The 27,177-nt window shown below is 41.2% G+C and overlaps 1 protein-coding gene across 3 annotated transcripts in view; it reads left to right on the top strand.

Annotated features, from left to right (window-relative positions):
* Positions 1-27,177, top strand: part of AUTS2 (activator of transcription and developmental regulator AUTS2) — a 93,216-nt gene that overhangs the window by 43,544 nt on the left and 22,495 nt on the right. For 2 of the 3 annotated variants that reach the window (XM_063297397.1, XM_063297406.1), the window contains 6 exons: positions 1,677-2,142; positions 3,466-3,734; positions 7,001-7,242; positions 11,139-11,183; positions 17,808-17,903; positions 24,531-24,602. In XM_063297397.1, coding sequence (XP_063153467.1) covers positions 3,641-3,734; positions 7,001-7,242; positions 11,139-11,183; positions 17,808-17,903; positions 24,531-24,602 — 549 coding nt within the window. In that variant the 5' untranslated portion in view covers positions 1,677-2,142; positions 3,466-3,640. The remainder of the gene's footprint in view (positions 1-1,676; positions 2,143-3,465; positions 3,735-7,000; positions 7,243-11,138; positions 11,184-17,807; positions 17,904-24,530; positions 24,603-27,177) is intronic. The other variant, XM_063297389.1, reaches the window with a different exon arrangement.

Below are 27,177 nucleotides of genomic sequence, written 5' to 3'. Positions count from 1 at the left end.
GAAAGCAAGCTGAGTGACCTTGGGCCACTCCCTCTCTCTCAGCCCCAGAGCCAATCAGGCGTGGTATGAGAGTTCTAGTCCTGCCTTGGGCATAAAAGCCGGCTGGGTGACCTCTCTCTCAGTGACCACTCTCTCTCGGCCCAACCCACCTCACAGGGTTGTTGTTGTGGAGAAAATAGGAGAAGGAAGGAGCATTAGGGATGTTTGCTGCCATGAGTTATTTATAAAAATAATAAAGGCAGGATAGAAAATAGATAGATAGATAGATAGATAGATAGATAGATAGATAGATAGATAGACAAATAGATAAATAGATAAATAGATAAATAGATAGGGAGACCTTAAGGTATTCACTTATGCTTTGGTCATCTCACATCTGGACTATTGCAATGAGCTCTGCATGGGGCTATCCTTGAAGACCACTCAGAAGCTGTAGCTGGTCCACAATGCAGTAGCACGGGCAGTTACGGGCATGCCATGGTATACCCATGTATGCCCATGCTTTGGTTACCCATAGGCTACCAGGTGCAAATCAAGGTGCTGGTTATCACCTATTAAGCCCTTCAGGACATGGAGCCTGATATTTGAGGGACCGCCTGTCCCTTGTAACTTCTGCTCAACCCATACATTCTGACGGAGTCGGCATGCTCCAGGTCCCATCAGTTAAAAGCATCATCTGGTGGGACTCAGGAATCGGTTCTTCTCTGTCATGGCACCTGCCCTCAGATTCACCCTGAGATTCATATGGCTCCCCACTTGACCCTATTTAAAAGAGCCCTCAAAAGCTGTCTGTTCTCTCAGTCCTTGGGGTACAGTGGGTGATGGACCTCTTATGTGGTGTTTTGATTTTTAGTTGGGATTGTTTTTCCAGATTCTTCTTTAGCTTCCTGTTTTCTATTGTTGCTATTTTGTAAGCTGCCCAGAGCTATGGTTTTGTGACTGAGTGACTGAGTAAAGAAATAAATAAACAGGCATGCTTCATAAAATGCACAGGCATGAGTAAAACACCCTGTTTCTAAATATTAAATAGCTACGTCCTTTAGGAGGCTCAGCTCAACTACTTCAGCGGCCTTCTCTGGCTGTCTCCACATGTATATCCATGCACAGCTTGTTTGTTTCAGTGGTATTTCCAGTAGGAGTGTTGTTTATGTGGAGATAATCTGTGGAAGCTTTTGAAGCTCCATTGGCACAAAATGGATTGGGTCATCTCAATTTGCCATCTCAGGAGGCTTAAAGAATAAGCAGAAGAATAAGTGCCTTCTCTGTTCTGATGCATGATTTTGAGATGCTCTGACAATTGACATTCATCTTTGAATCACTTGCTGTAAACAAAGAGTTCCACTGCATTTCTTCACAAGTAGTATTTAATTCTGTTACTTAGTGTTTTCACTGTGTTTTTGAAAACTGCTTGTTGCATTTGCATTTGCATTAATTATGGTTAATAAAGAGGTTGTGATGGTTTTTTTTTTAATCCTCCAGCTTCTCTCATAAAAGGTAGACTGCAACTAATGTTCTATTGGCAGCAACCAGATTTTCTATCAGGAGATGAAATGTTAATGTAAAATTGGTCAGACCATAGAGTGTTAACATGACAGGCCAAACTGTAGCTTCAGAGTATGTATAGTTCACCCTATTGCATCAACCATCTTTTTTGTGTTTGATGTTTTTGTTCCCAGATATAGACTTAGGAGTTGGTACGCTAACAGAAAATGAAGATCAAGAGGCCAGGTCTTTGGCAGTCCCCAAAATATCAGGACTAGAACGGAGCCAAGAGAAGAGTCAGGACGGTGGGAAAGAGCCATCACTTGACCCTGTTGTGCCTCAGGATCTTTGCCCTCAAGTTTCTCAGCCTTTGGTCCCACCTCGTTTGGAGCCACCAACAGAGGCACGTTCTCCAGAGCCTGCTGCAGTCCACCCTGCTCACTCATCCTATTCTGAAGCTCCAGAGAAGCAACCAGCCTTGGAAGAGGCCCAGTTTCCCACAGTCCCTCCTTCCCAAATACAACACCCACCAAGACCTCCCTCTCCTGGGCAGCTGGCCCATCAAAACCTACCACCTGCTCAGCTGCGTCCTCCCTCCCGTAGCCTTGCACAACAGTTGTCGGCTTATAACAGCAGCAGTTTAAGCCTCAACAGCTTGAGGTGAGGATCATGCTGAGCATTTTCCAAGCATCAGTTCATCAGCTGTGTTGTAAAAGTAGAGATGTTGACATTTCTTGAAAAGGGGCCAAGCTTTTTATTTGGGTGAGTGCCGTGGGAGATTTGGAAGACAGCCAACAAATTATAAATAACGTCTTCTTCCATAATCCAAAAACTCTGGGCCAGCCCTGGAAACTGAGACTAGACAAAAAGCTAAAGATTCAGAGGGGAAAAGTGCCAAATTCCAGTAATGTTGTCTCCAGTTTAAAGGCCTGAAAGTGGAGCAAGGCTCTTACTGTCTCAAGTGCCGGGGAGAGGCTGCTAATCAGAGAAAAAAAATACAGCGCTAAATAATTAGGCTGGATTCATGCTTCCGCTAATGAAACCCAGAGATGAGCGGCGGTACCTCTCACAGCCTCTATCAAGTTCTTGCGCTCCTCAATTTTAGTTGTTAGATGTTTTTAAATTAAAAATAAAGGGGAAACTGGCTCACAGCTCAGAAAGAGCATCAGCCTTTATCCGTGTGTATTTCCAATAAAGTGTCTGGGCTTCATGTAGACCCAAGAGACATTCTTCAGAAATCAAATGGCAGGTGGATATGGCTTGTGCTTTGTTTGCAAGTATGGCCCCTCTGCCTAGAAAACGTCAGGTAAGGTGAGAAGATCAAGTGCCTGCTGGAATAGCTGGGGAAGGTCTCAAGGATTGGTATTCTGGTAAATGAGCATTTGGGGACTGGTCATATCCAAGGTGGCAGCCATTTTGTGAGAATGGCCATAACGTGCTCTCAAAATTGCCCAAGTGTCAACCAGTCCCCTGGCTTACCTTATTGTCTGAACCTAGCCACTACAGCTTGTAAAACATGGTGCATGGCTTCAGGGCTGCAACTAGGGTCTGTGTCACCCAAGGCAAACATGGATTCCACTCCCATTTTGGCACCCCCCAGCGCTCCTTTTGGCGCACCCCCCAGCGCGGCTTGCCCCCCCCCCCCAGTTGCAGCCCTGCAAGGCTTGGTGTTTTGTGGAAGCAAGAGTGTGATGGTTGGTTAGCCAACTGTGCCTAAAAGAGACCGTGCTTTTAGCACAAAGGGTCGGTCTGGCCATAATCTATCCTGAGAGATGGCAAACTTGCATCTGCCCTGCATCCCACTTTCCATCAAGACTGCTGGGATAGGGGAGCCTCAGGCCACTTTTCACATGCCACAGATTAGGCGGTTCTGATCTGATGTGGAAAATACTTTGTTCCCACATTCTTTGCTTGAGAACTCCTTCCTGTGGGCCTGCATTTGCTAACACCTTCCTTTCTGCCTCTTTTCTTTCCCATGAACAGCAGCAGCAGAAGCAGTACCCCAGCCAAAACTCAACCCCTGCCACCCCCACCGCCTCCCCCACCCATCGCTCACCATCCCTCGGCATCCCCCTTCCCACTCTCATTGCCCAATCACAGCCCCCTCCATAATTTCACACCCGCCCTCCAACCTTCTACCCACACCCATCACCCCAATATGTTTGCCCCTCCCACGGCATTGCCTCCTCCTCCTCCTCTGACATCGGGGACATTACAGGTTCCAGGCCATCCCGCTGGCACTGCTTACTCAGGTAAGGAAGAAAGTGTATCTTGCTGGACCAAATGCTTGTTTCATTGCTTGTTTTAATTGAAATGTTAGCCTATTGCAAGGGGGGCAGGTTTAAAGTATTTTAAGAGGGAAGGGTGAAGCTTGGACATGACAGCATGCACAGGCAAGCTTTTTTGCAGCTGCAAAAATAAAGGTTCAGGTAAGTATATTAGACCTCTGCTAGGCTTAATGCATATAGGTTGCCCCCCAAACTCTTCTCCAGAGGACAGGACATTTTTGCTCTCCCACATCATTATCCTGCTGCGAGGGCACTAGAAGTTGGCTTTAAAAGAAAAAAAAAAGTATGGATGTGGCATGTAAAGGTTGCCTCCTAGGCTATACTAACACAAATTGGCATCCAAGTGTCTAAAACAGTTGATCTGTTTGGAGACCCTTTCCAATCTTGAGCAAATATTCCAGAAATCTACCAGTAGTTTCCAAACTACCTTCTAACACTCCCTGGTACGACAGATTTTATTGAGCTAGGCCATATTTGACAAGAGGGAATCTCAAATGGCAGCAAAGTTCATCAGGAGGAGGGAGGGAGGAAGGAAAAGGAAACCATTTTCTCTTCAAAAACAGAATATGGAGCTATTTAAGCCTCCTTCCTCCCTTCCCCTTCCCTCCTTCCTGCCTTCCTCACCATACATGAGGAAGTCCAAAAAGTCAAGATGGAGGCTGCAACCGCACAGCCAGGTGTAGCTTCAGTCATGCTGTCATGGCCATCTAGACTGTTTTGACCACCCCCATGGACACCCCAGGAAAGAAGGAAAGACGGCAGCCATTTTCACTTCAGAAACGAAAGCAAAGCTGTTGGGGCCCTTCTCTTTTGCTAAGTTGAACTAGAGATGCAAACAACAACAACACACGCACAAACACACACAAAAACTGGAACAAAACCTTTTTCAGAGGGTGTTTTCTCTCCCCCCAAAGGAAAAAAAAAAGAACGGAAGGCTTTTGAAACACTTCCTAATATCTTCTGTTTCAGTGATACATAAAATGGTGGAGGTATAGATATATAGATAGCCCCCCAGCCTTTATTCCCCCAAATGTATTTGTTTTCTAAAACAAAAACTTTTATATAAATCTGTCCCAATATCAGAGGATTAAAATCCCTGTACTGTATGCATAGGGCAAGCTGTACACTGCCCCTCTCAAACTCCAAAACAAGATGGCCTTTCTCCTCCCAAGGGCCACCGATGTTTATTTTCCCAACAGAAGGAAAGATTCCACCTTGTTTGCTCCTGTTTTTAATCCAGAGACAGGGGCAGACTTGTCCGCTATCCCTCAAAAACATTGGCAGCAGCATCCAGGTATTTATCTCTGTAAAGGATAATGAAATAGATAGTGCATACCTTTTCTTTTCCCCCAAAATATTTGGATCCTTTCCCCCCGAGACTTAGAAAGTAATATAGAAAATGTACTTTGATCCGTGCATCAGCCCAGCGCCTTTCTGCGGATCGTTAAAGCAGCCTGCTTTTTCAGGCTTCTCCGTAAGAGGGGGGGAAAAAAAACAAACAGGAGATTGCTCATTTAAGCAATCTATTCATTAAAGTTAATGCAACTCTTAATAAGTTTTTATTTTCCTCCAATCTCATATGGAAACCGGAAAAACAACAGCCTGCTTTAATCACGGGAGATGTGCTGGGCGCATACTTGAATAAGGTCCAAAGTCCTTTTTCTGAATAATTTCCCCTGTGCCCTTTCTTTCTCTCCTCCTCTCTCTGTGTTTAGATCTAGATCTAGACCTGTGACTGCATGAGAGCAACAGTGGTGTAATGGTTAAGGTGCTGGACTAGGACCAGGGAAACTCCAGTTCTAGTCTTCCCTTAGGCACAGAAACTGGCTGGATCACTCTGAACCAGACAATCTCTTTCAGCACAAGAGCCAGTGTTGTGCAGTGGTTAAGGAATGGGGAGACCTGGATTCTAGCCACCCCTTTGCCACAGAAACTACCTGGGGGATGTGTGGGTGATTCACTCTCTCTCAGGGCTAGATTGAGAAGTCTAAAAACATCTATCTACTAATCTGTGCTGGAACAACATGGTAGATTACAGTCCATAACTGGTAGAGGTCTGTGTCCTCCAGTTTCTCAACCAGGGTTCTGTGGCACCCTAGGGTTCCATGAGAGGTCACTAGGGGTTCCCTGGGAGATCACGGTTTATTAAAAAGTTATTTCAAATTCAGGCAACATCACATTCAAGAGGTAAGGTACATTCTTTATTTTTAGTTTAAGAACCCTGTTAATGCATATGTATACAGGCCTACACATGAAACGAATATAATAATTTTGTAACTTCTGCCCTATCGTTGAGCCTGAATGTGCAGGGGTTCCATGAAGCCTGAAGAATATTTCAAGGGTTCCTCCAGGGTCAAAAGGTTGAGAAAGGCTGCTCCAGTAGATTGATTTGGGTTGACAACCACAGCAGCAGCAGCAGCAGCAACATAAAATTACAATCTGGAAACTTACATTTCTAAACTGAGCACACATATCCTGCAAAGCAGAGAGAAGTATAAAAAATATGTTGTTCTTGTACAGGGGTAACTACAAGGGGTGGAGGGTCAACAGCATCCAAATGGTGGGCACCACCTGGTGATCAAAGCCCTGCCCTTGTTTAGGGTATGTCACATACATCTCACACATGTAAAAAGTCTCAGGGCTTCGATTGCCCGGGTCAAGCATTTTGATGTCATTGACCCCCTATGGATGCCCCTATCCTTGCATGAAGAAAGCAGGAGCTCAACCACACATTTCAAAATAATCCTCTGTGCAATAAGGAGAACTCAGTGGAGGGAAGATGGCTTAGGTCAAGGGTAGCTTCAGGATGGCCTTCTCCCAATAGTTTTTGCCCATCCAATAAAGTCAGATAGAAGGAGCTCCCTTTGGGTCTCTGCGCTGAGGAAATGGGGAGGCCTTCTTCTTTGATGTCCCCTTCTTTGAAATAGCATCCCCACTGGAATGCATATGGCTCTATCTTTGCTGGGTTTTAGGAAGGCCATCAAGACCTGGTTTCTCAACAGACTTTGGGGACAGACTTTGGGTTTCTCATATTATTCCTTAGTGTACAATTGTGAGTTGCCTTGTGCCATGTTGTTATTTTATAGATGCTGATGTACACTTTTAACCCTCTTTACAGAATTAAGCATGCCTGTTGCTCAGAGTTGGCAGTGATTGGAGTGATGCATAAGACCACTGAAATAAGTAAAGGAGGAAGGGAGAAACATTCATGATGTTGTCTTGCTTTCCAGAGCAAGATCTTCTCCGCCAGGAGCTGAACACTCGGTTTCTGGCCTCCCAGAGCGCCGATCGTGGTGCCTCACTGGGCCCGCCACCCTACTTGAGGACGGAATTCCACCAGCACCAGCACCAGCATCAGCACACGCACCAACACACGCACCAGCACACCTTCACGCCTTTTCCTCACGCCATCCCACCTACGGCCATCATGCCAACACCAGCACCTCCCATGGTGCGTAATCCAGGCAGAAATGTGAGGATAAGTAGCGCGCAACCCTCTTTTGTTGCAAAGTGTATTGTGACAGCTACAAATAACAACAACAACAAAGATGTTTGTGGAAGAGGCCATGGGGAAAAACGGTGCTATTAACTTGAGACATAAAGGCATTTGGGACCTTCTGGATGGTCCCACTTTGCAGTGCGAAGGGGGCTTGGGGCAGAGGGACTTCCATGCATATAGATTGGCTGATTTCACATGTTGCCCTTTCTGCCCAAAGAGAGCACCGTTTACATAAAGTTTGCTTATGTTAATGTATAGGTATAGTTGCAGATTGGGCAATAATAGCTGTGATTTAAGTAGAAATCAAATACCACCTCATTGGAAGAAGGACCTGTGATGAGATGTGTCACATTACCTATTGCTAATGCACAGTTGATGAACAGCTTCGAGGCTGTTTCTTTCTCTTTTTGTGTTTTTCAATCTTTGAAAAAAAAATTGTGACTCAGTGGCCCTTCAAGTCAAGCTGGGTTGGGGGCTTCAGAGTCCAATGGATGGATGGATGGATGGGTGGATGGATGGATGGATGGATGGATTTTGCTGAATCTTCAAGTTGGAAGGGGTCATTTAATTCACTGAGTCCCAAATTTATTACCCACATTTCATCATTGTGGATGACCTGGAACTACAAATCCCAGCATCCTTCAGTATTGACCATGCTGCCTGTGCAGCCAGGCCAATATCTGGAGAGCTATAGATTCCCTAAACCTGTAATAAAGTCGTATTTAACTACTGTAGTACATTGTCTGCAAACAAGACCATCTTTTATAAAGGACGTATTGCCACTCTACATAAATGCATTCCAAACAATCCCAGCTGCTATTGTCAGAAATATTATGCAAAAAAAGGACTAGGATGAAGCCTTTCTATATGAAATGTTGGTTTTCCATTGTTTGATGTGGGACATGATACAGATGTTTAGTAAAATGGAAGCATCCTGGATCTATAACCCAAATAATTGGGTTCCTTGCTGGTTTTATATAGTGTATAGTATATTTGGGTTGTATAAATATGGTCTCTGTTTTAACCCTGACACTTTCAGTTAAAAGAATGTAGGCAAATAGAGTTGAAAAACAGGCTGGGACTGTTCAACATAGAGAGATGTTGAAAGTACTCTATGGCTGGAGTAGAATTCAGCTTCATAGTTGTTTCTTATAGTAAGAATCCATTGCTATTTAATAATCCAGTGGTAGGTCATGCGCATTACACTGAAGAACTTAGAATCAGTTTTTCACATCTTCATCTAGAACAACCACCTACTATAGCCTACTTGAGACTATAGTTTCTTGTGCTTTTACAGAATAGTTAAATGAGGGTAAGAAACCTTATATAAATAATCTGGCATTTTGTCCTAAAAGTAACACGGTTCTCTCTTTAGAAATTCCAGATTCTGTTGCCCCAGAGTAAATATGAACCTTAATATCCAAGTATAGTCTGCGGATGTTGAACTGTACTTTCTTGACCTGTAGGACAGCCAGAACTTGGATCTTATAGTTGGATCTTAGATAAGAAATACATCTGGGAAGAGGCAATTTAGAGATCTTGAATGACAAATCCCATAAACTTCAGACAGCATAGTCAGTGGTTAGGGATTATGGGAGTGGTAATTTTAAACATCTAAATACAACTAGGTTGCCTGTTCCCATACTAGAGAAATTAGAGTGGAAAAGGGAGGTATACTGGGAAATGAGCTTATTGCTGAATTCTCACCATTTTGGTAATTAATTAGGGCTACCAGCTCTGGGCTGCAAAAATACAAACTACCATTAGATGGCAGCAACAAAAATACAGGAACCCTAACCCTTTGCTATCATTCAGTGGTCATCTGGTGTTCTGCAGCCCAGATCTGGAACTGTTAATTTAACAAGTAATTTAACCTTTCTTTTTCTTCTTTGCAATCAAGAGAACATCAGTCATGCTTATGTGAGGAGAAAAATAGTCGGTTAGTTCGTTATACAATTTATATAGCCACCCATCTCACAATTGTGGCTCTGGGTGGCAAAGAGAGAATGGAAACCAAAAGAACAAGTAACATGACCATTAAAAAAAAAAAACATCTAAAGACAATTAGGGTAACACTGCAGCACATGCCCCATAGAATTGTCTCAGTAATTTGGTTCCATGGCTGAGGTTTAGCTAAATTATACCCTGTGTATTTCTACCTTCCCTGATAATGAGCATGAAGTAAATCTCACTGAACAAGTACCATTTTCGATGTTCATTGAAAGTTTTCTGTATGAAAGTTCTGGCCATTTATTCAGTAGCTTAATATTTTCCTTGCTTCTGTTCGTTTTAAGTGGGAGGCAGGCTTTAATGGGTGCCTTTCTTCTATTCATCCTGTGCCTTTCTTTTAGATCAAAATAGAGCTATTTACCATATAGTAACAGTAATAATAATAGTAATATATGTTGACAAGGGACTTGGTAGGGAACCAATACTTTAGGGCTATTTGACCTGCAAACATTTGGACAGCCACTTAGATGGCAGCCAAGAGCTAGTATTTTCTGTGTCTGCTGCTATCTTGTGGCCATCTGGATTTTTGCCACTATATAGGATAGTCCTACAGTTCTTAAACTGACTAAAATGGTGTGAGTTCATCAGTAATCCCTCTACTAACCGTGGACAGGTCGACATTAAACCTGGAACCTTTTAATTAAAGGCACAAAAGCCCCAGTTTCGTTTCCCAACCTGGGGCCACCTTCACATTTTATTGCAGTCCCACAATTCAGTCTTGGAAAAAAAGGAGGGCAATACAGGGAACACAGGAGTGATACCGTCCAGTATCTTTGTATAAAGGGAGTAAACAAACGATGGCACTTTTGCGGAAAAAGGCCTAATGGGAGAATAACAAGAGTCTGCTGGCATCACGTCTTTATTGTCTTAAATAAAGATTTAAATAAATCTGAGGTGTTGGGGGAAAAGAAATGAGTGAATTGTCAATCTTGTTACTGGCACTCTCCTTTATTCTACAGCATTACTTAAAAGCTAGAAAGTTCTCAGTTGGGGTATTTCTATGTTTAGGCCCTTATCGCACGCTCCCTCCCTCCCTCCCTCCCTCCCTATCTCTGTCATTCTTAAGTTGAGAGTTGGGCAGCATACACATTTATTATTATTATCATCACCATCATCATCATCTTCCAATTTTGGTCCCTCTAATCAGAAACTCCATTTGGGTAGGTGTCAACAGAATTAGAACTAGCTAAGAGATGACTGAGAAATGGGAAGTAGGTATTGGTCAGCTGAGGAGAATTGTGAATATTAATACCACTACTACTGTTACTACTATTACTACTACTACTAAAACCTATTCCCTGTCTTCCAAAACCAAATCTGGTGAAAAGTGAGGATGCTGTAAAATGAGTGAGGGTTGAGATGTTAAGGTGGAGAAGGAACAGAATGTATGGTCCTTGCTTGTTTTATTTAATACCTGAAATTTTGTTACCCTTCTTTTCCTTGATCTCTTCTTCATTCTGACTACTGATTCCTGATCCTTCTTATCTCCAGGGACTTAATGTTTTAAAAAGATGTTTTCTGCTGGGGTCTATACTGAGGGGCATCTGAGGTGCGGGGAGGGGGGTGAAGCATCAAAAAAACTGAACGATGACCACAACTGGCAATTAAAGCCCTCTTCTTTTTTAATGGGCATCATACAATACACCTAAAAAGGGTGGGGCTTTAATTCTGTGGTTGTGGCTACCATCTGGATTTTATTATTCCTCTTGCCCATGGATGCCCCATCTACATCTTAAGAACTGGTGGCTGAACCTTTAGAGAGGGTAGCATTCAAAACCTTTCTTTGAATCAGGGGATTGTTTGCCACCCTCCCCCCGACACATGTAATGTAACGAGTCTGTATTTCAATCCTTTTACAGTTTGACAAATACCCTACAAAAGTTGATCCTTTCTACCGTCATAGTGTGAGTTCTTACTATTGCATTAAACTGATTTTAATTGCTTTTCTTCCATGAGCTTATATCATTCCTCAGTCACTGATGGAACATCCAGTTTTATGTTTCATTCCTTCACCTCCATTCACTATAAAAAGAGTCTATCATCAATATTGTCAGTTGCTTTAGCTGTCGGCCTATCGCCTTTCCTGAAGATGTAGCATCTTCTTCTTTTTAAAGTTGGCATTGTCTTTTTTCTCAGCACTCATGCCTAAGTCTAGTTTTTCATAATGAGGCTGGGTGTTCAGTGAATTCCCAAAGTCTCCCTTATTATTACAGGCTTCCTTATTCGTTCCAGGGTGATTGTTATTTTGCAGTTTGACACAGCAATGAAGACAAGAAAGCCGCGTTCTCATGTTAAATAGAATCCTATGTTTATTACTCTCATAGGATCTGCAGTGATTTGTCCAGATGCAGTGCACATGCCCATGTCTCATAACTGAGAACAGTAAAGATGCAAAAATGGGAAAGAAGTTTTGTTTTGACTTTAAGGCAAAACAACCCAAAATGGAACATTGGCTGTGTTCCAATGGGACAATACTCAAAACTACTTGAATATTCCAGTACATGGTGGTAGTCCATGTGGACTGCTACCTGCCACCCAATCTGCAGAATAATTAATCAGAGGGATAATTTATTTATTTTAAAAAAATTCTCATAGGAAAAATGGAAGCAGTATTTCTTCTCCTTTCTAGAGTGGGAAATCTTCCCTTGGCACATGGATGCCTTCTATTCTATTATGATTTTATTTTGTTGTATTTATTGTTTGATATAATCCACTCAAAGCTGTTTGGAATATAATCCTGAATAAACCAGTGAATTTCATTGGTTTATAGAAGTCAAAAGCTACAAGATTAAAAGGCTGAATCTTTTAAACAGCACCTTATTTAAATGCATCCACCTGATGGATTTTACTTAATGATCCAAAGCAAAGAGCTATTATGGTCTAAATTGGTAGGCAAACTAGAATTTGCTTTTTCCATTTTGGACTTTGGATCAGTATGTGCTCTCTTAACAAAAGACACCAATGTAATTAGAAAATTGGTATTGTGTTAAAGTGTATTTGTTTTCTCTGCTGTGATATTAGAATTGAGCATAAAAAAATAAGCAAGCAAGCAACCCAAATCAAGAATATAATTGAATCCTGACAAAGGATTAAGGCTCATAAAATCATAACAGTTAGAAGACCTATTTAGGTCATCAAGTCCAACCTCCTATTCCATGAAGGAATCCAGTTTTGTTAGTATCTCATATGGGAACATTTTTTTTCCCAAATGCATCAATCTTGCAAGTTTGAATGTGTTTTTCAAATTCCTGAAAGCATGTATTGATCACCCCACTAGGAATATATTCCTACCAAGTTATTATTTCCCCTATGAAGGAGGTAATAAAGCCTTACCTTCATGTAACACGTTCCATTTACCATATAGTTAAAAGGCTATATGACTGTAATGGTCAATTCCCAGACTGATAAAGAACCTGGAGACAGTTTTATAAATCTCCCCCTGCAAGCTCCATCATTATCATTCAAAAGACCTGACAGTTAACCAGTTCATAGTATAAAAAGAAAAAAGAGGAGGGGGAAAAAGGAAGGGGGGGGAGAAAGACTCCATCCTAATATTGTTGGGAATATATTGGCTAATTCCTTTCTTCTTAATAGAATAAATCCTGCGGGTTAAACCGCTGAGCTGCTGAGCTTGCTGATTGGAAGGTCGGCAGTTCAAATCCGCGTGACGGGGTGAGCTCCCGTTGCTAGTCCCAGCTCCTGCCAACCTAGCAGTTCGAAAACATGCAAATGTGAGTAGATTAATAGGTACCGCTTCGGCGGGCAGGTAACGGTGTTCCGTGTAGTCATGCCGGCCACACGGCCACGGAAGTGTCTACGGACAAACGCCGGCTCTTCGGCCTTGAAATGGAGATGAGCACCGCCCCCTAGAGTCGGACACGACTGGACTTAATGTTAAGGGAAACCTTTACCTTTACCTAAAAAGACACTGGAAAATGGAATTACTTCCTTTTTAGGCAGAGACCCAGAAAAGGAATTTCTTCTGGTTTTAGGCAGAAGTCAAGAGCTTGACAATGATCCAGGCTTAAAGATTTTAATAATTGCCCATTGAACTAAAGTTCAGAATGTTCAAATTATCAGGAACCACAGAGGACACTCCAAGATAGGTGTTGCTTCAGCATTATTTAGTTTCACTGGAAAGCTTTTGAGTAGATACTGTTGTCCTTGACTGTCATCATGGGCCTGGTTTGCAGCATGAGATGTGGGATCTTCTACTAACTTGCTTGATTCCCAAGAATGAGGTTGAGATGTTTGTTGTAAGTGTAATCCAAATAGTTGAGATGGGGGATGAAGGATAGTATTGTCATTGCCATAATGGTCATTTTGTTGTTAACAGCCAACAGGCAATGAAATTGCTACATCCCTCCATCTTTGTGAACTGGCACATTATACAGAAAATTAAACGTTACAGACATTGGAGTCTTTAAAGATGCTCATTTTAGGCATTAAAAAGTGATTTCAGACCTAGACCCTTGCCTGCCTAATGACTTTTTAAAGCTTTTGGTTCCAATATCAGCTAAACTTGGAAGTGTTTTCTGCATCATTGGAAGTTCACGCTGAAATGAATAGCATTAAAAACAGCAGTGGGCTATCAACAGGAAGAGATATGGAGCCAGGTGGCTGCATCCACAGCTTAAATTATTATATTTTCCTAATGAAGTTAAATACAAATGGGCTTGAGGATTCTTGAGCATATGGGGAATAATAATAGCCTGCTTTTTGAGTTTTGGGGTTTAGAAGGCCTGGCAGTTTCACTCTCCCTTGACTTTGCATCAGGAGTCCAGTGCAATCCAGTTTCCAAAAGAATGCTGTTTTTGTGAGCTTATTTTTGGTCTAGCTGCATTATTTTGGCTTAGAACAGCATCACTGTTCCTTGGGTTCGGTTCCCTGGTCTGTAAAATGGAAAAGATGGTGTCCTATCTCTCAAACTGCCTGGTAATGAAATGCATTAATGTTTCAGCCGAATTAAAAGCTTTGCTTTGCTGGGGATTTAATAGTGACCACACTCTTATTTACTTGTCCTGCTTCTTTTCAATTATCAGCATATTAGCAACCCGTACCAGCTCATGCAGCATTTTGCAATTATTTTTGACATAAATGCACGGCATAAAGAAGCAAGCTTTAATGAGCTCAGTTTCTCTCAAAACTGTGCTTTTTAATAATACACTCTTTTCTTTAGTAAATGGGGAACGGTAGCTCACCTGGTAGGCTGAGAGTGGAATCATTCTTTTATTTAGGGATATTTTCACGTATGAGATGGGAACAAAGCATGGGCTGTGTGAGGCCCACCAGTATTCATTTTGTGTCCTCTAGAGCGGGCACAGCCTCCCTACTCTCAAATTGGCCTTTTTTGGTTATTGTGGAGTTGAGGGGATAGTTTAAGGGGCAAAATTGGGACTTTAAATCATGCTCACCGAGACATAAGTAATGTTATGGTTCTTCAAATCAGACCTGACTCCTAGTCGCTACGTAACAAGTCCCTCCAGTTTTCTTGGCAACATTTTTCAGAAATGGTTTATCCTTACTTTTTTTCTAGGGTTGAGAGAGGAGGACTGGCCCAAAGTCTCCTGGTTGGCTTTTGTGTCTAAGGCAGAATTAGAACTCCAGTCCCCCAGCATCTAGTGCAGCACCTTTAACTACTAGACCAAACTGGTTCTTGCAATATAAATACAGCAGATAAAAGGATCCTGTTTCTGCCCCCTTTTCAAATATGACCATTGGAATGCCACACAAAGCCTCATGTGCCACTTGAGTTGATGAATGCAGTCTTGAAATAGGAATAGGAAGGGTCCTGTGGCCCTCCATCTAATATTAAAGTACAACTTCCAATTCCCTTTCTACACTTTGGCCATGCCGGCTAGGCTGTATGAAGCTGTAATCTAGGAACATCAGGAAGGGGTCAGACGTTTCCACCTCTGGCCTAGCATACAGGCTTTCAATCAAGAAAGCGAGAGAGTAATGTTGGTAATGCAGTCAGTCAGTGAATCCATGCTAGGTGGCAAAATGCAAAATACTGTTGAAGTGCATGTAGTGTTTAAGGTGTTGGATTAGGACCAGGGAAACGCAGGTTCAAATCCTCTCTCAGCCATGGAAACTGACTGGGTGACTTTGGGCCAGTCCCCCTCTCACAACCCAACCTACTTCACAGGATTACTGTTGTGGGAATACAATGGAAGGGTACCGTTCTGCAAGCTGACATTTGCCCCTGGAGAACATGCAGGATATAAATCTAATGAATACCGAAAATATATTTATCTGTAACATTTATATGCCACTTCCAACCTGTAGTCCAAGTGACAGCCATTACTATGCTTGCAATCTCAAGTCTCTAGTTCAGTGTTCCTCAACCTTGGCAGCTTTCAGATGTGTGGACTTCAGCTCCCAGAATTCCCCAGCCAGCATGGCTGGCTAGGGAATTCTGGGAGTTGAAGTCTACCATCTGAAAGCTGCCAAGGATGAGAAACAGTGATCTAGTTATACAAAGCTTCCAAGTTAGCTAGATAGGATTGCAAGCAATGTTATTGCATTTCCCATCTGTGCCTTTTGCAGACAGTTAAGTAATTATTCAAGAGATAAGGGGTGGAGAAGAAGCTGTTATTATTTCTCTGTACACTTAGTGTGATGAGACTGCCAGTAGATCACACTAATAATGTTGGAACTCTGCATACTTTTCATTCCTACGTATAGTATATGAATTCTGTACTCTTAATTGCATTTTAATGGTGGGGTGGGGGGTGGGTGGGAGTGGGAACAAGAATCCTGGAACTCATAGCATTTTCTTCCCCATCTTCAATTAAACAGTAATATTTGCCAAGTCTTATATCAAAAACTGCAGAGCCTTTTTTCCTTCCTTTTCCAATATGTAGAAAACTGGGGAAGAGCCTGCTTTCTAAACTGCTTTTAAATTCAAAAGCAACTGTGCTTTGCTCAGTGGCAAAACACATATAGATGGTCTCAGGTTCTACCTCCTGGCTCTCCAAATATGGATGGGAAGTCCTAAAAACTGTGGGTGGTCAGTTTAGACAACAGGAGTGTGCAAAATTTGTCAGTCTTGGAACAGAATGATATATCCCTCTCCAGACTGTGATAAACCTCTTCCCAGATCATTTTGTTCTGGAGATAGTTGGTGGCTTCTAGAAGTCAGTCCCCTGAACTGGAAGTGGCTTGAGATGTTCCAGATGAGATATTTTGGATGAAAGAGACTGTTGGGGGTTGGACCATCTGCCAGGTCACCTTGAATTGTTTAAATTCAGATGATTGACTTCTCAATCTGTTGAGCCTCCATGAGAATGGCATGGTCTGGAGGCAAACAACTTTTTGAAAGGAAACAGAATGTTCCATTCCTGGATCAATGATTTTTTCACCCTGAGAGTGCAGAGAACACCTTTCTGTGAGAGCCAGTTTGGTCTAGTGGTTAAGGCAATGGGCTAGAAACCAGGAGACTGAGAGTTCTAGTCCCGCCTTAGGCACGAAAGCCGGCTGGGTGACCTTGGGCCAGTCCCTCTCTCTCAGCCCAAGAGCCAATCAGGCGTGGTATGAGAGTTCTAGTCCCGCCTTAGGCCTGAAAGCCGGCTGGGTGACTTTGGGCCAGTCCCCCTCTCTCAGCCCAACCCACCGCACAGGGTTGCTGTTGTAGGGAAAATAGAAGGAAGAAGGAGTATTAGGTATGTTCACCACCTTGAAGTATTTATAAAAATAATAAAGGTGGAACAGAAAATAAAATAAATAAAATGTTCTATATTACTTAAGTCATGGATGCATCACTTTTCTGGGAGAGAGTGAGAGCTATATGCTAATTGCTGGGCAGGGTTCTGAGGCCTCATGCGATCAGAATAACAAGTAAGTGGGTGTGGGTCAAAGGAAAATATGCTCTTGTCAAGAATAAAAAATGCATTTTAAAAAATAATCCTATCCATATATTAATTCCTGAATTTCCCCGATTCTACCTTACCTAATCTTGCAACCATTAAGTTGAATTGTATTGTACTTACCAAATTTCAGCAGTAACTGAGAAGCTGTCTGGAAGTGGAATGAAAACTCTTCGGGGCTGGTACCTGAGGCCTGCATGCCATGATTTAAGTGCTGTATCTAAGGCAATTGACAATGAGGTCTTCTTTCTGCACTGGTTCCTCCCCCTTGCTCCCATAGTTTTTATAACGCAAGACTGCGGAGATATCTGCCTTTTATACCTGCTATAGTTCTGGCTCATGATGCGTCCTTGCAACTGAGTTCTTCTCTCCGCACCAGTCATCTCTCATCTTCTCACCTTGCATGTTGTAAATGCTCTGCACAACCTTTTGGTGTCATTGTTGTCATTTCTCTGTAGGCGCATCATCTCCTCCTTTGCCCAGTACTCAGCAGGTTGATAAACTTCAGTGGTCCTTCATGGTTTTACACAATCAGTTCACCCACTCATTCATGCTTGCATCTCGTTTGCTTTCTTGTAAATTGAAATTACAAGACTTGTATATAAAAAAGAAGAAAAAAAGACAATAGGCTCCTTTAATACTGATCTCTTTCTGCCATAGTTATTCCACTCCTACCCTCCTGCTGTATCTGGGATCCCTCCTATGATACCTCCAACTGGTCCTTTTGGCTCGCTGCAAGGAGCATTTCAACCCAAGGTAAACATAGACTGTATACCATGGACTGTTTTGCTTAGGTCTTTGTGTTGTGTGAATCTATTCTTGTTTGCAGAGGGGGTCATTTTGGGTCTCTTACAATGCCAGGTATGTGAAGATGGTAGTCTTTTTCATTCTCTAGAAGATGGCCACAGCAGACTGCAGACCATAGAAAAATAAAGATTCCAATAGAAGAGAATATCTGTAGCTCAGGGTTGAACTATGGAGTCCTTGGTGCTCTCTGAGCTTGGTTGTTTGCTTGCAGATGTTTCATTGCCAGACGCGGCAACATCAGTGCTAGTGAATGTGGGGTTTTATCCCTGTTTATATACAGTCGCTTACCCTATCCCCTCCAACACTGGCAGGGCAAGCGACTGTATATAAACAGGGAGCAAACCCCCCGCTCACTAGCACTGATGATTTTACCTAGTCAGGTAATGAAACATCTGCAAGCAAACAGAGAGCACCAAGGGCTCCACAAAGGTAAAGGTGCCTATGAATATAATAAGGTCTTTCCCTAGTGTTGAATAGCATTCATAGCATCATCAGAAGTGCTGCTGTGCAGAACAATTCCATCGTATTATTTTTTCTTTTTGATTCTCATTCATTTAATTAAGTTATTTCATTTAATTAAATGAAAGAAAATTTGCTTTCCAAATTTTTTCCAAAGGAAAAGAGAATCAGGGTGAAATTTTCATAGGTGGCTTGCATGGTGGCCCAAGGTTGGATGTGAATCCCTTACCTTTCCTTGTACAGTCTTCTCACTAGTAGTGTATAGCTTCCCTAGATTACCACACTTCCATTAAATCCCAGGAGACAACATCAGAAGGGAACTTCTTCCATGGGACTCATTCATACTGGGAAGAGTGAGCAGCAAAGAAGATTTCCTACTGATGGAAAGACATGTAACAGAAAAGACATTCAATAGCTACCCTAGTAATTTCCCCCTGCTCCAATGGGAAAAGAAGCTGAAAACTCGAACCATACACACAAACTTCTCAGGCTCCCAGAGATGAGGTTATAAAAACAAAAACCTTGTTGATAGGAAAAGAAAACCTTGATCTCAGGGTTTCCCATGAGCCCGATTAGAATGGGATTCTTTCTATCAGTTGAAAAAAGCCGTGTCAGATGTTCCCTGAGTTCAACCAGCCCTAGCACCCATGCCATAGGTCAACACACTGGCAATTCTGTGTTGATAGTGCTAACTTTCTAAGAGTTTTCTATGCTCCTTCCAAAGTGGTAGTGTTTTCTTTCAAAGACCTGTATCCAGGTGGAGACTATGTAGCTTTTAGGTTCTTTCACCTGCAGTTGAAATCATCCCATCAAAACCAGGTTTCAGGGAACAGATTGGAATTCTAGCCCAGCTAGAATTCCAATTTTTCATTGTTCTCTATTTTGTTTGGGAACCTATTCTGGCATGAAGGAAAGTATACTGAGAGCAAGTCACAAAAGGAACAGGGCATTGCTTCAAGTAGATGAGGCTATCTCATTGCGTGTTGATCATCCCAAACCAACTGATTCACCCCATTGGGTCTATTTGAAGCACAACCATGTCTGAATCTGCCCACGCAGTTGTGTAGCATTATTTAAATAGATTGTGCTTCACAAAGAACATGCATGACATAACTTCTCAAAGTCACTGGGAGTCGGGCAGTATATAAATTAAATAATTAACCTATCCTAAAGAGAACTTAAAATCTCATATTGACACAGGATGGAGGAACACAAACATGGAGCTTCCTTCCTTCCTCTTTTTCCCTTTCTTTCTTTTTCTTTATATTAGTTCTTGATGGTTTTTATCTTTTATTCAAAATTCTTTAATAAAAAAAATATACAAAAAAAAAGAAGTAAATACTACAGTGTCACCTCTGAGCCCTTTTAGCTTTGAGGTGGGTGACTAGAGAAAGCAGTTTGCCCCCCCCCCATATGGAGGTATAGCACAAGTTATAATTTAAAACCAAATTCATTTTAAAAAGTGAGAGAAAGTATAAATCTTTCTAAACTTTAAATAGTCAAAAATAAGAAACATATAGAGGAAATAATGCTGTTAAAAATCGCAGACAGTGTCTTAAAAAATAATTATACAGGAAAAGGTAAGATTCAGGGCAGAATGTCATGGAACTGCAAATATTTTAAGATGGGGACTCAGAGCAAAGATGTTAATGATATTGACCGTACCCAATCTGACATTTGCAGAGATAAAAAAAATAGAAACTAAGAAAGCAATACAAAAAGATCAGAGACAATCCGGCAGACCCACCCACAGAAAATAAAGCATAAAACCCTAACAAAGTGATGAATAACTGTTTCCTATTGCTTTTTGATTCAGTCATACCTAGAGCTCCATGTCTCCTGGAATCCCAATTTAATCAGAAGCTAGAATAGGTCCTGGGCTTTTTTTTTCTCTCAGCAACTTGGCCTAACCTTCTTGAGCTCCTTTCTGCAGAGAGAATGCCCTTGGGTCTTTTAAACACACATTGCCTCTTAAGGTGAAGGAGGGGGCCTTTGGATAATCTTCCTGCCTCTACTTTCATCGGTTCAGACATGACTCCTTCAGATGGCTTGAATATTGGATTTCTCTGACCTCTCAGTGAATGGGAGGACTCACCCCGATTTGTCTGGACGTTGCTTACAATTTAGGGATGGGCTGAAATTGGAGAGCAAAAGAAAAAGGGGAGGCATTTGTTTGCTTCACACTGTACTTAAGTTGGGGTGTGTTTTAACTATGGCTTGTTGAACAAACGATAGTGGATCAGTCCACATATATAGCCTTGCCAAGATTACAAACCAAATGGATGGGTTTTCATAATTTATTAAGCTAAAAGGAAATAATCCGCATTATGGTTTGGGTATATGAGCTAAGTCAGAAGGCAACCTAAGGCTTAATACTATAAATGCAGAAGGAGTATGAATGAGAAGATGATAACTTAGAAGTAGTGATGAGATCTTCAGACAAGCTTTCAAATTCCAGTTACTGTAAACTGTTTTTTGTGCACTAGGTATTTTATTTCTTTGTATGGAGTGTTGAGTGTGTGTGTGTGCAGGAGAGGATGCATGTAAAGTGTAAATCTCTGTTTTCAGCAGCGTATTTTAAATCCACCCTTTTTCAGCAGCAATCCACAGCTAAGTTTGCCCAATGTGAACACTAGCCCCACTAATATGATTCAGGCCGCTTAAATATGTAGATTATGGCTTCTAAGGAGAGACCTTCATATGTATGCTAATCAGACTGTTAAGAATCCATTTGAGTTAAATCATCCACAGCATTGAAGCTGGCTTGTTTTCTGAATATTTTTTAAGGAAGTACTTTCTTAAGTGAGGATTTTCTCTTGATTTCATAATCAGTTTCTCCTGTGGAGGAACAGTCTTGTAGTTTGTAATTTAGGATGGAAATACTTGACCCTCCTTATGCAGACATATGTCCATGAGTTGAACTCATGTGCTGTGATTAGAAGTGGGGGATAGGGAAGGAAAAGTTGAGAAAGATCAACTTTTAAATCTTCATCATGCACATTCTGAAATCATTCGACTTCCATCTATTTAAAAGATAGATTTTTCGAAACCTTATGATTGTTCTCAGGTGGCTTGAAAAGATTTGGCTCAAGTTTCAGCCATTTTCTTTTTTAAATCTATTCTCATTACTCGGATATAGACTCACGGAGTTGGACCCAGCAAGACGGGGGGAAATCAGCTCATGAACAGGTTGAAGAGGTGGGCATTGAAAAGACAGAGAAACTGTGCTTCGATTTCCCAAAACTCTACACACCTCCATAAACTTAGGGAATGGAGCTGGAGTTCCGGCAAGGCTATTTCATCTTAGATCAGATGCCCTCCCTAAAGCAACGTGGGATTTATCTAATTTCTGCTTTGTCTGAATCGAACTTGGTTGCCTGAAGACTGGAATGTGTATTCAGGATCTCACTGGCTTGCAAATTTAGTAAAATAGGCCATCAGAGAGACTCTTCAAGAAGAGAGGCAAGATTGGGGGGTCAGACATGAGGAACTCAAACTGATAGCATTCCGAGGGAAGATTTTCAAGGTGTGTTTCCAGAAGAAGCCTTGTCTTTCCCATTTGCCTTATTTCTCTGTAGTTTGACAGCATTGCCCACACAGATATGTGCAAGCTTCAGATATGGGCACAGCTTGGGTAATTAACTGCATGAAAAGACAGGTCCATTTTAGATGCTACAGTACGGAGAAATAGAGGGGGAGAAGAACTGTGAGACTCTGTTACTTTAGGTTCATTCCATTTCTCCAAATAGCCAAAGCAGTTCTCCATTAAAAAAAAAAAAGCCAATCAAGGGCTTCAGAAACCCAGTATAGGTAGTCCTCGCTTACCAACTGCCTCATTTAATGACTGTTTGAAGTTATGACAGTGTTAAAAAAATAGCTTTGCATTTATGCAGTCCTTGCATTTACAACCATTGCAGCAGTCATCCTTCAGTGATGGCTATTTGTGTGCTTCGCAACTGGCTTTCAACAAGCAGAGTTAATAGAGAAGGTGGAAGTAAAATCGCAAGTTGCAGTCACATGTTGCTTTGCTTAATGACTGCGGTGATTCACTTAACAACTGAAGGGGAAGTGAGGTTGTAAGCCTATTGTGGTCACAAGAATTTCCACTTAGCAACCACAGCGCTTGGTGACAGAGTTGCTGGTCCCAATTGTGGTCGCTAAGCAAAGGCTGCCTATAGAATAAGGAAGTATATTGAATAAACCTGAGGTGGAAGTGTGTAATTGAAACTTGCATCCAGTCCTTTAACCCATCAGATAAAATACAAGGGAAAACAGATGTAAACTCAGTGATACAGTGATATTAAGTTATAATAGATGTCAGCAGATTCCATCGTTTTGGTTCATATCTTTCACAGAACTTGTCAGGTTGTTATTTTGCATTTTTCCAACGGTAAAATTCTTCCATTTTGTTTGAGATTTTCTTTTCCCCACAAAAATCTGTGCCGTAATCCGTGCACATTTTCCCACACATTTGCCCCTTGACCTTATTTTCCCCTTATTTGTTTGTTCATTTGTTTATTAGATTTATATTTTGCCTTTCCTCCAAAAGCTGAAGGTGGCTTATGTGCATCTCTTCCTTCATTTTTATCCCCACGTTAGCAAACTGATGAAGTAGGCTGGGAGGACAGTGATTAGGCCAAAGTGTTGTTCCAGGATGAGGGTGGATTTGAACACTTTAACCATTATACCACACTGTCACAAATTTTGGTGCATGTTTCCCTAATAATTGAGCATCTGTGTGGGTCCACCTTTAATATACTTCCTTATCTTAATTTTTTGTTTGGTACTTCACTTTTAGCCTGGATATTTCTTCTTCTGTTTTGAGTATGGTATATATTAACAATGAGAGCCAGTTTGGTGTGGTGGTTAAGGCTAGAAACCGGAAGACTGTGAGTTCTAGTCCTGCTGGGTGACCTTGGGCCAGTCACTCCCTCTCAGCCCTAGGAAGGAGGCATTGGGAAACCAATTCTGAAAAACATTGCCAAGAAAACTGCAGGGACTTGTCCAGGCAGTCACCAGGAGTCAAAAACTGACTGGAAGGATGGATGGATGGATAAGAATAATCAAAAACTGACTAATAAATAATAATAGAATTTATTAGAATAGAATAATAAATAGAATAGAATAGAATAGAATAATAAATAATAGAAATATACATGCATACATACATATATGATTTTTTTTATTCTTTCTGTTAGCTGTTCCATAATGTAAGTAATGGGTCAGATATAAATTTGCTAAAAAGTAAAATAGGAGGACCTTCTTATGATTACCAAAGGACAATGGGAGGGGGGCGATGCATAAACTATGGTCCAGGGGTCACATGGGGCCACCAGCATGTCTTTTGGGGCCCAGAGGCATCCCTCTGGGTAGGACTCTTTTTTTCAATTTGTGAGGTTGAAGTTCTAAGGGGCAAATTAATGCTTTGCTGGAGCTCTCACTTAAGAACCTTTCAAAATGAATCACACCAGCTTTGGGTATTGATCCTGCCCACTTTAGTACTGTAGTAGCTAAACAGATGATTTTGCTTTGCAGGAAAGCTGCTAATCTGGATATGTAGTCCTAAACTAAAGATATATGCTCGTTTTCAGCCTTTGAATTGGCTCTTTATTGACAAATTAGAAAGACTGATCAAATGATACTCTATGAGCAAGTTATAATTGGATGTTTGCAGAGTTGCCATTATGTTTCTATTGTAAGATATGTGATTTTTAAAATTTATGTGCACGTGTTTGCTTTTTCATTTTCTTTTCCATTTGATATTTTTATAGGTATTGTTTTGAATTTTTCTAGTTGTTGATATATTATTGTAATAAAATTAAATTTAAAAATCTGGAAGTAAAATATAGATAACAGTGGTATGGAAGGGGAGAGCTATGTCGGGCATTAGAAAAAGCCAAAATCAATTTGAAAATGGAAGACCAGAAGAGTTGGCCAATGTTATAGATAGAATAATTCCTACGCATTCCCCTTTTACCAACATTCTACACCTAGCATTCGTGGGCCATTTTTGATTTAATAGTTCATTAAGGGTTCCTCACTTTTTCAAAACTGGTTTTATTTAAGTTTGCATATACTGGTATGCAACTATTATTTTCATATATGTGACTTTTGCAGACTTCAAATCCTATTGATGTTGCAACAAGACCTGGAGCTGTTCCACATACCCTCCTCCAGAAAGATCCCAGGGTAAGTTCTGTAAAGTTACAGCTTCTAAAAAAAACATGGACATTCGGTTCAGGCATTTTATTCATGCTTTTTCTGCCCTTTGGTAATGTGGATACTGAACCTATGCAAAATTACGTCGGCTACCAATTCCTGTGAATCATGTATTCCACCTGAACACAAATGGATGAATTAATGGAATTGACCATTCAGTAGACAAAACATGATCTTACAATATTAATAAGCATCCTGGTCATTCTATTCCTGGGAACACAAAAGTTATAACATCAGACTGAAGTTATATAGCTTGGGGGGATCCCAAGGAGATTAGTTGCTTCAGCAGAGGTCTTGTATTCCTCCTGGGCATTACTAACCTTCCTGGATTCTTGGCCTCTGTCCAGACATTAAAGGGAAGTATCTGGCCTGGATCTTAGCATTCCATTGGCCTTAGCATACCAGTCTTATGGATCAAATGAACTGGCAAGCAAACCCTGGACAACATAAAAACCTGGTGTAGAGATGGCCTATGCCCAGGGAGTCCCTGTTTATTGCTTGCTTATTTGTTCATTTGTTTTGTATCCTGTCTCTCTTCCAGCAGCTCAAGGTGGCTTACACAGCATTAATTCTTCTACTTCCCCCTTGCAAAAGTCTTATGAAAAGTTTTAGATGAGGTAGAATGACCATACAATGAGCTTCCAAGTGTGAGCGTAGACATCAACTTGGATCTTTCCAGCCATTACCCAATATGTTAACCTCTCTACCATATCTTAGTTCAACATAGCTTCTCTATGCTTGAAGATCAGGGTACTTCTTCTGCTTGTCCCCAGCTTCCCCCTAATCTTCCTTATCTAGAAGATGGACCAATATGTCAGTTTCATTATCACTACATTTCCCATCTTACCAACCACATGTTCAGTTCACCTGTTTCCATTCCAGTTTTATCAGTTCAGAAAATTAGAATCCCCAGCTAATAGGACTACTATTAATAAAAGTTGGAAGTTTTAAAACCACATATTTGGAGGATATCCAGGTTGTGGAAGACTGTGGTAGAGGCAATAAAGTAAAGGCAGCTGTTCACAACTATAGTCAGATATTTGTTAGCACATAAAGCTGATGTTGATTCCCACCATGGGGGTTATGGACACTCCCATGGATACCTACCAGCCTGCTAGTTCTTCCTATTTTTTTACAAAAATTCTTATCATGTTTTTTTCTGTTTGCTAGTTAAGTTCAAAGCAGGCTTATCAGTTTTATTTCCAAAAATGCCTTTGAGCCCCACAATACATCTTAGGAATAAAAATGATAGGCCATCACATGGCCAAGAAAAGATTAGTTTTCTTTATTTAATTTGGTTTGGGTGTTTTTTTTTAAATTGTGCCCATCTGCTCAGAATAAAAAAAAAGATAAACTGGTAATGATGGTGCTGGGGGATCAATTCTGCCTTTCTTAGAATTTTCCCCCAGCTGCATCTCTCTCTGATCAAGGGAGTAATGATAAGCATCTTTACAAATTTGCCTTCTGATAAATAAGTATTTTGTGACTGTCCATACCCACTGTGACAGCCATTTGAAGAACAGGCAAGCCTTCCTCATGGCTGCCATTTTACAAAACCACCCACAACAAACTCCTAAAATTTCAAATTTGCCTGCCAATTCAGAAAGGTTGGGGACCTCTTAAGCAAGTACTACAAATGAAGAATGGGATGTGCTTGTACTTCTTAGTCCTCAGCCTGGTATCTCCAAGTCATACTGCTCATAATACTTCTCATTGTCAATGCAGCAAGTGCTGATGTCTTCAAGCAGGTACATAGAAGTTCCATCCCATTTGAAAAGTTCATCCTGAAGAAGTCCAGTTTCATGAGGGACCTGGGCATGGTTAGTTGAATGATCACAGACATTTAGAGTTGGAATATGATATTGCTGGCAAATCCAGTATTGGTGCCTTTGCCCCATGCCCAAAGAAAATACAAATAAGATTTATAGGAAGATAATGAAATGGCCTGAAAAAGTGACAAGTGCGCACTTGAGCTTCCATGAATTCCTTCAAAAGGTAATCAGGGCACTCTAATAGCATGATCCAATCCTTGTGTATTTGAAAGTCAGTTCAACTGAGTTCAAAGGAGTTTAATCCCAATGAAGTGTGTGCAGCCAAAAGGAATTACAGTCAGAAAGTTGTTAGAACAAATTCAATTATATCATAGCCTCAAGTCCCTGTTAAGAGCCCTCCAAATGAGTGTTTCCTTGAGAAGTCATAAATAGCGCAGACTGCAGTACAACCCACTCTTAAATTTCTGAAACTGATGCAATAAAATCACATTCAAAGATAAATTAGAATTTAAATAGGCCACTATGAATACAATAATTTGATTTTCTCTAGATTCCCTTTCGTTCTGTATCCTTATCCGATTTCCTATCTTAAGGCATTTGATGCTGATCATTATTTAGTTAACTATTGAACCTGTCATTGCAATTTCTAGGCTCTAGAGAAAAGAGAAAAGTAGCATATGCAGAAGGTTGATCTAGCTGCCAGAGAAGGGGAGAAGTTTAGCAGCGATGATTATTTTCTGTATCAGCATTTCTCTCTTGGTGAAAAGTCTTCC

Source organism: Candoia aspera, chromosome 1 (genome assembly GCF_035149785.1).
Source record: "Candoia aspera isolate rCanAsp1 chromosome 1, rCanAsp1.hap2, whole genome shotgun sequence".
NCBI lineage: Eukaryota > Metazoa > Chordata > Lepidosauria > Squamata > Boidae > Candoia > Candoia aspera.
Note: the sequence above shows the minus strand (reverse complement) of the source record. Positions and strands in the feature narration are given on the sequence as shown.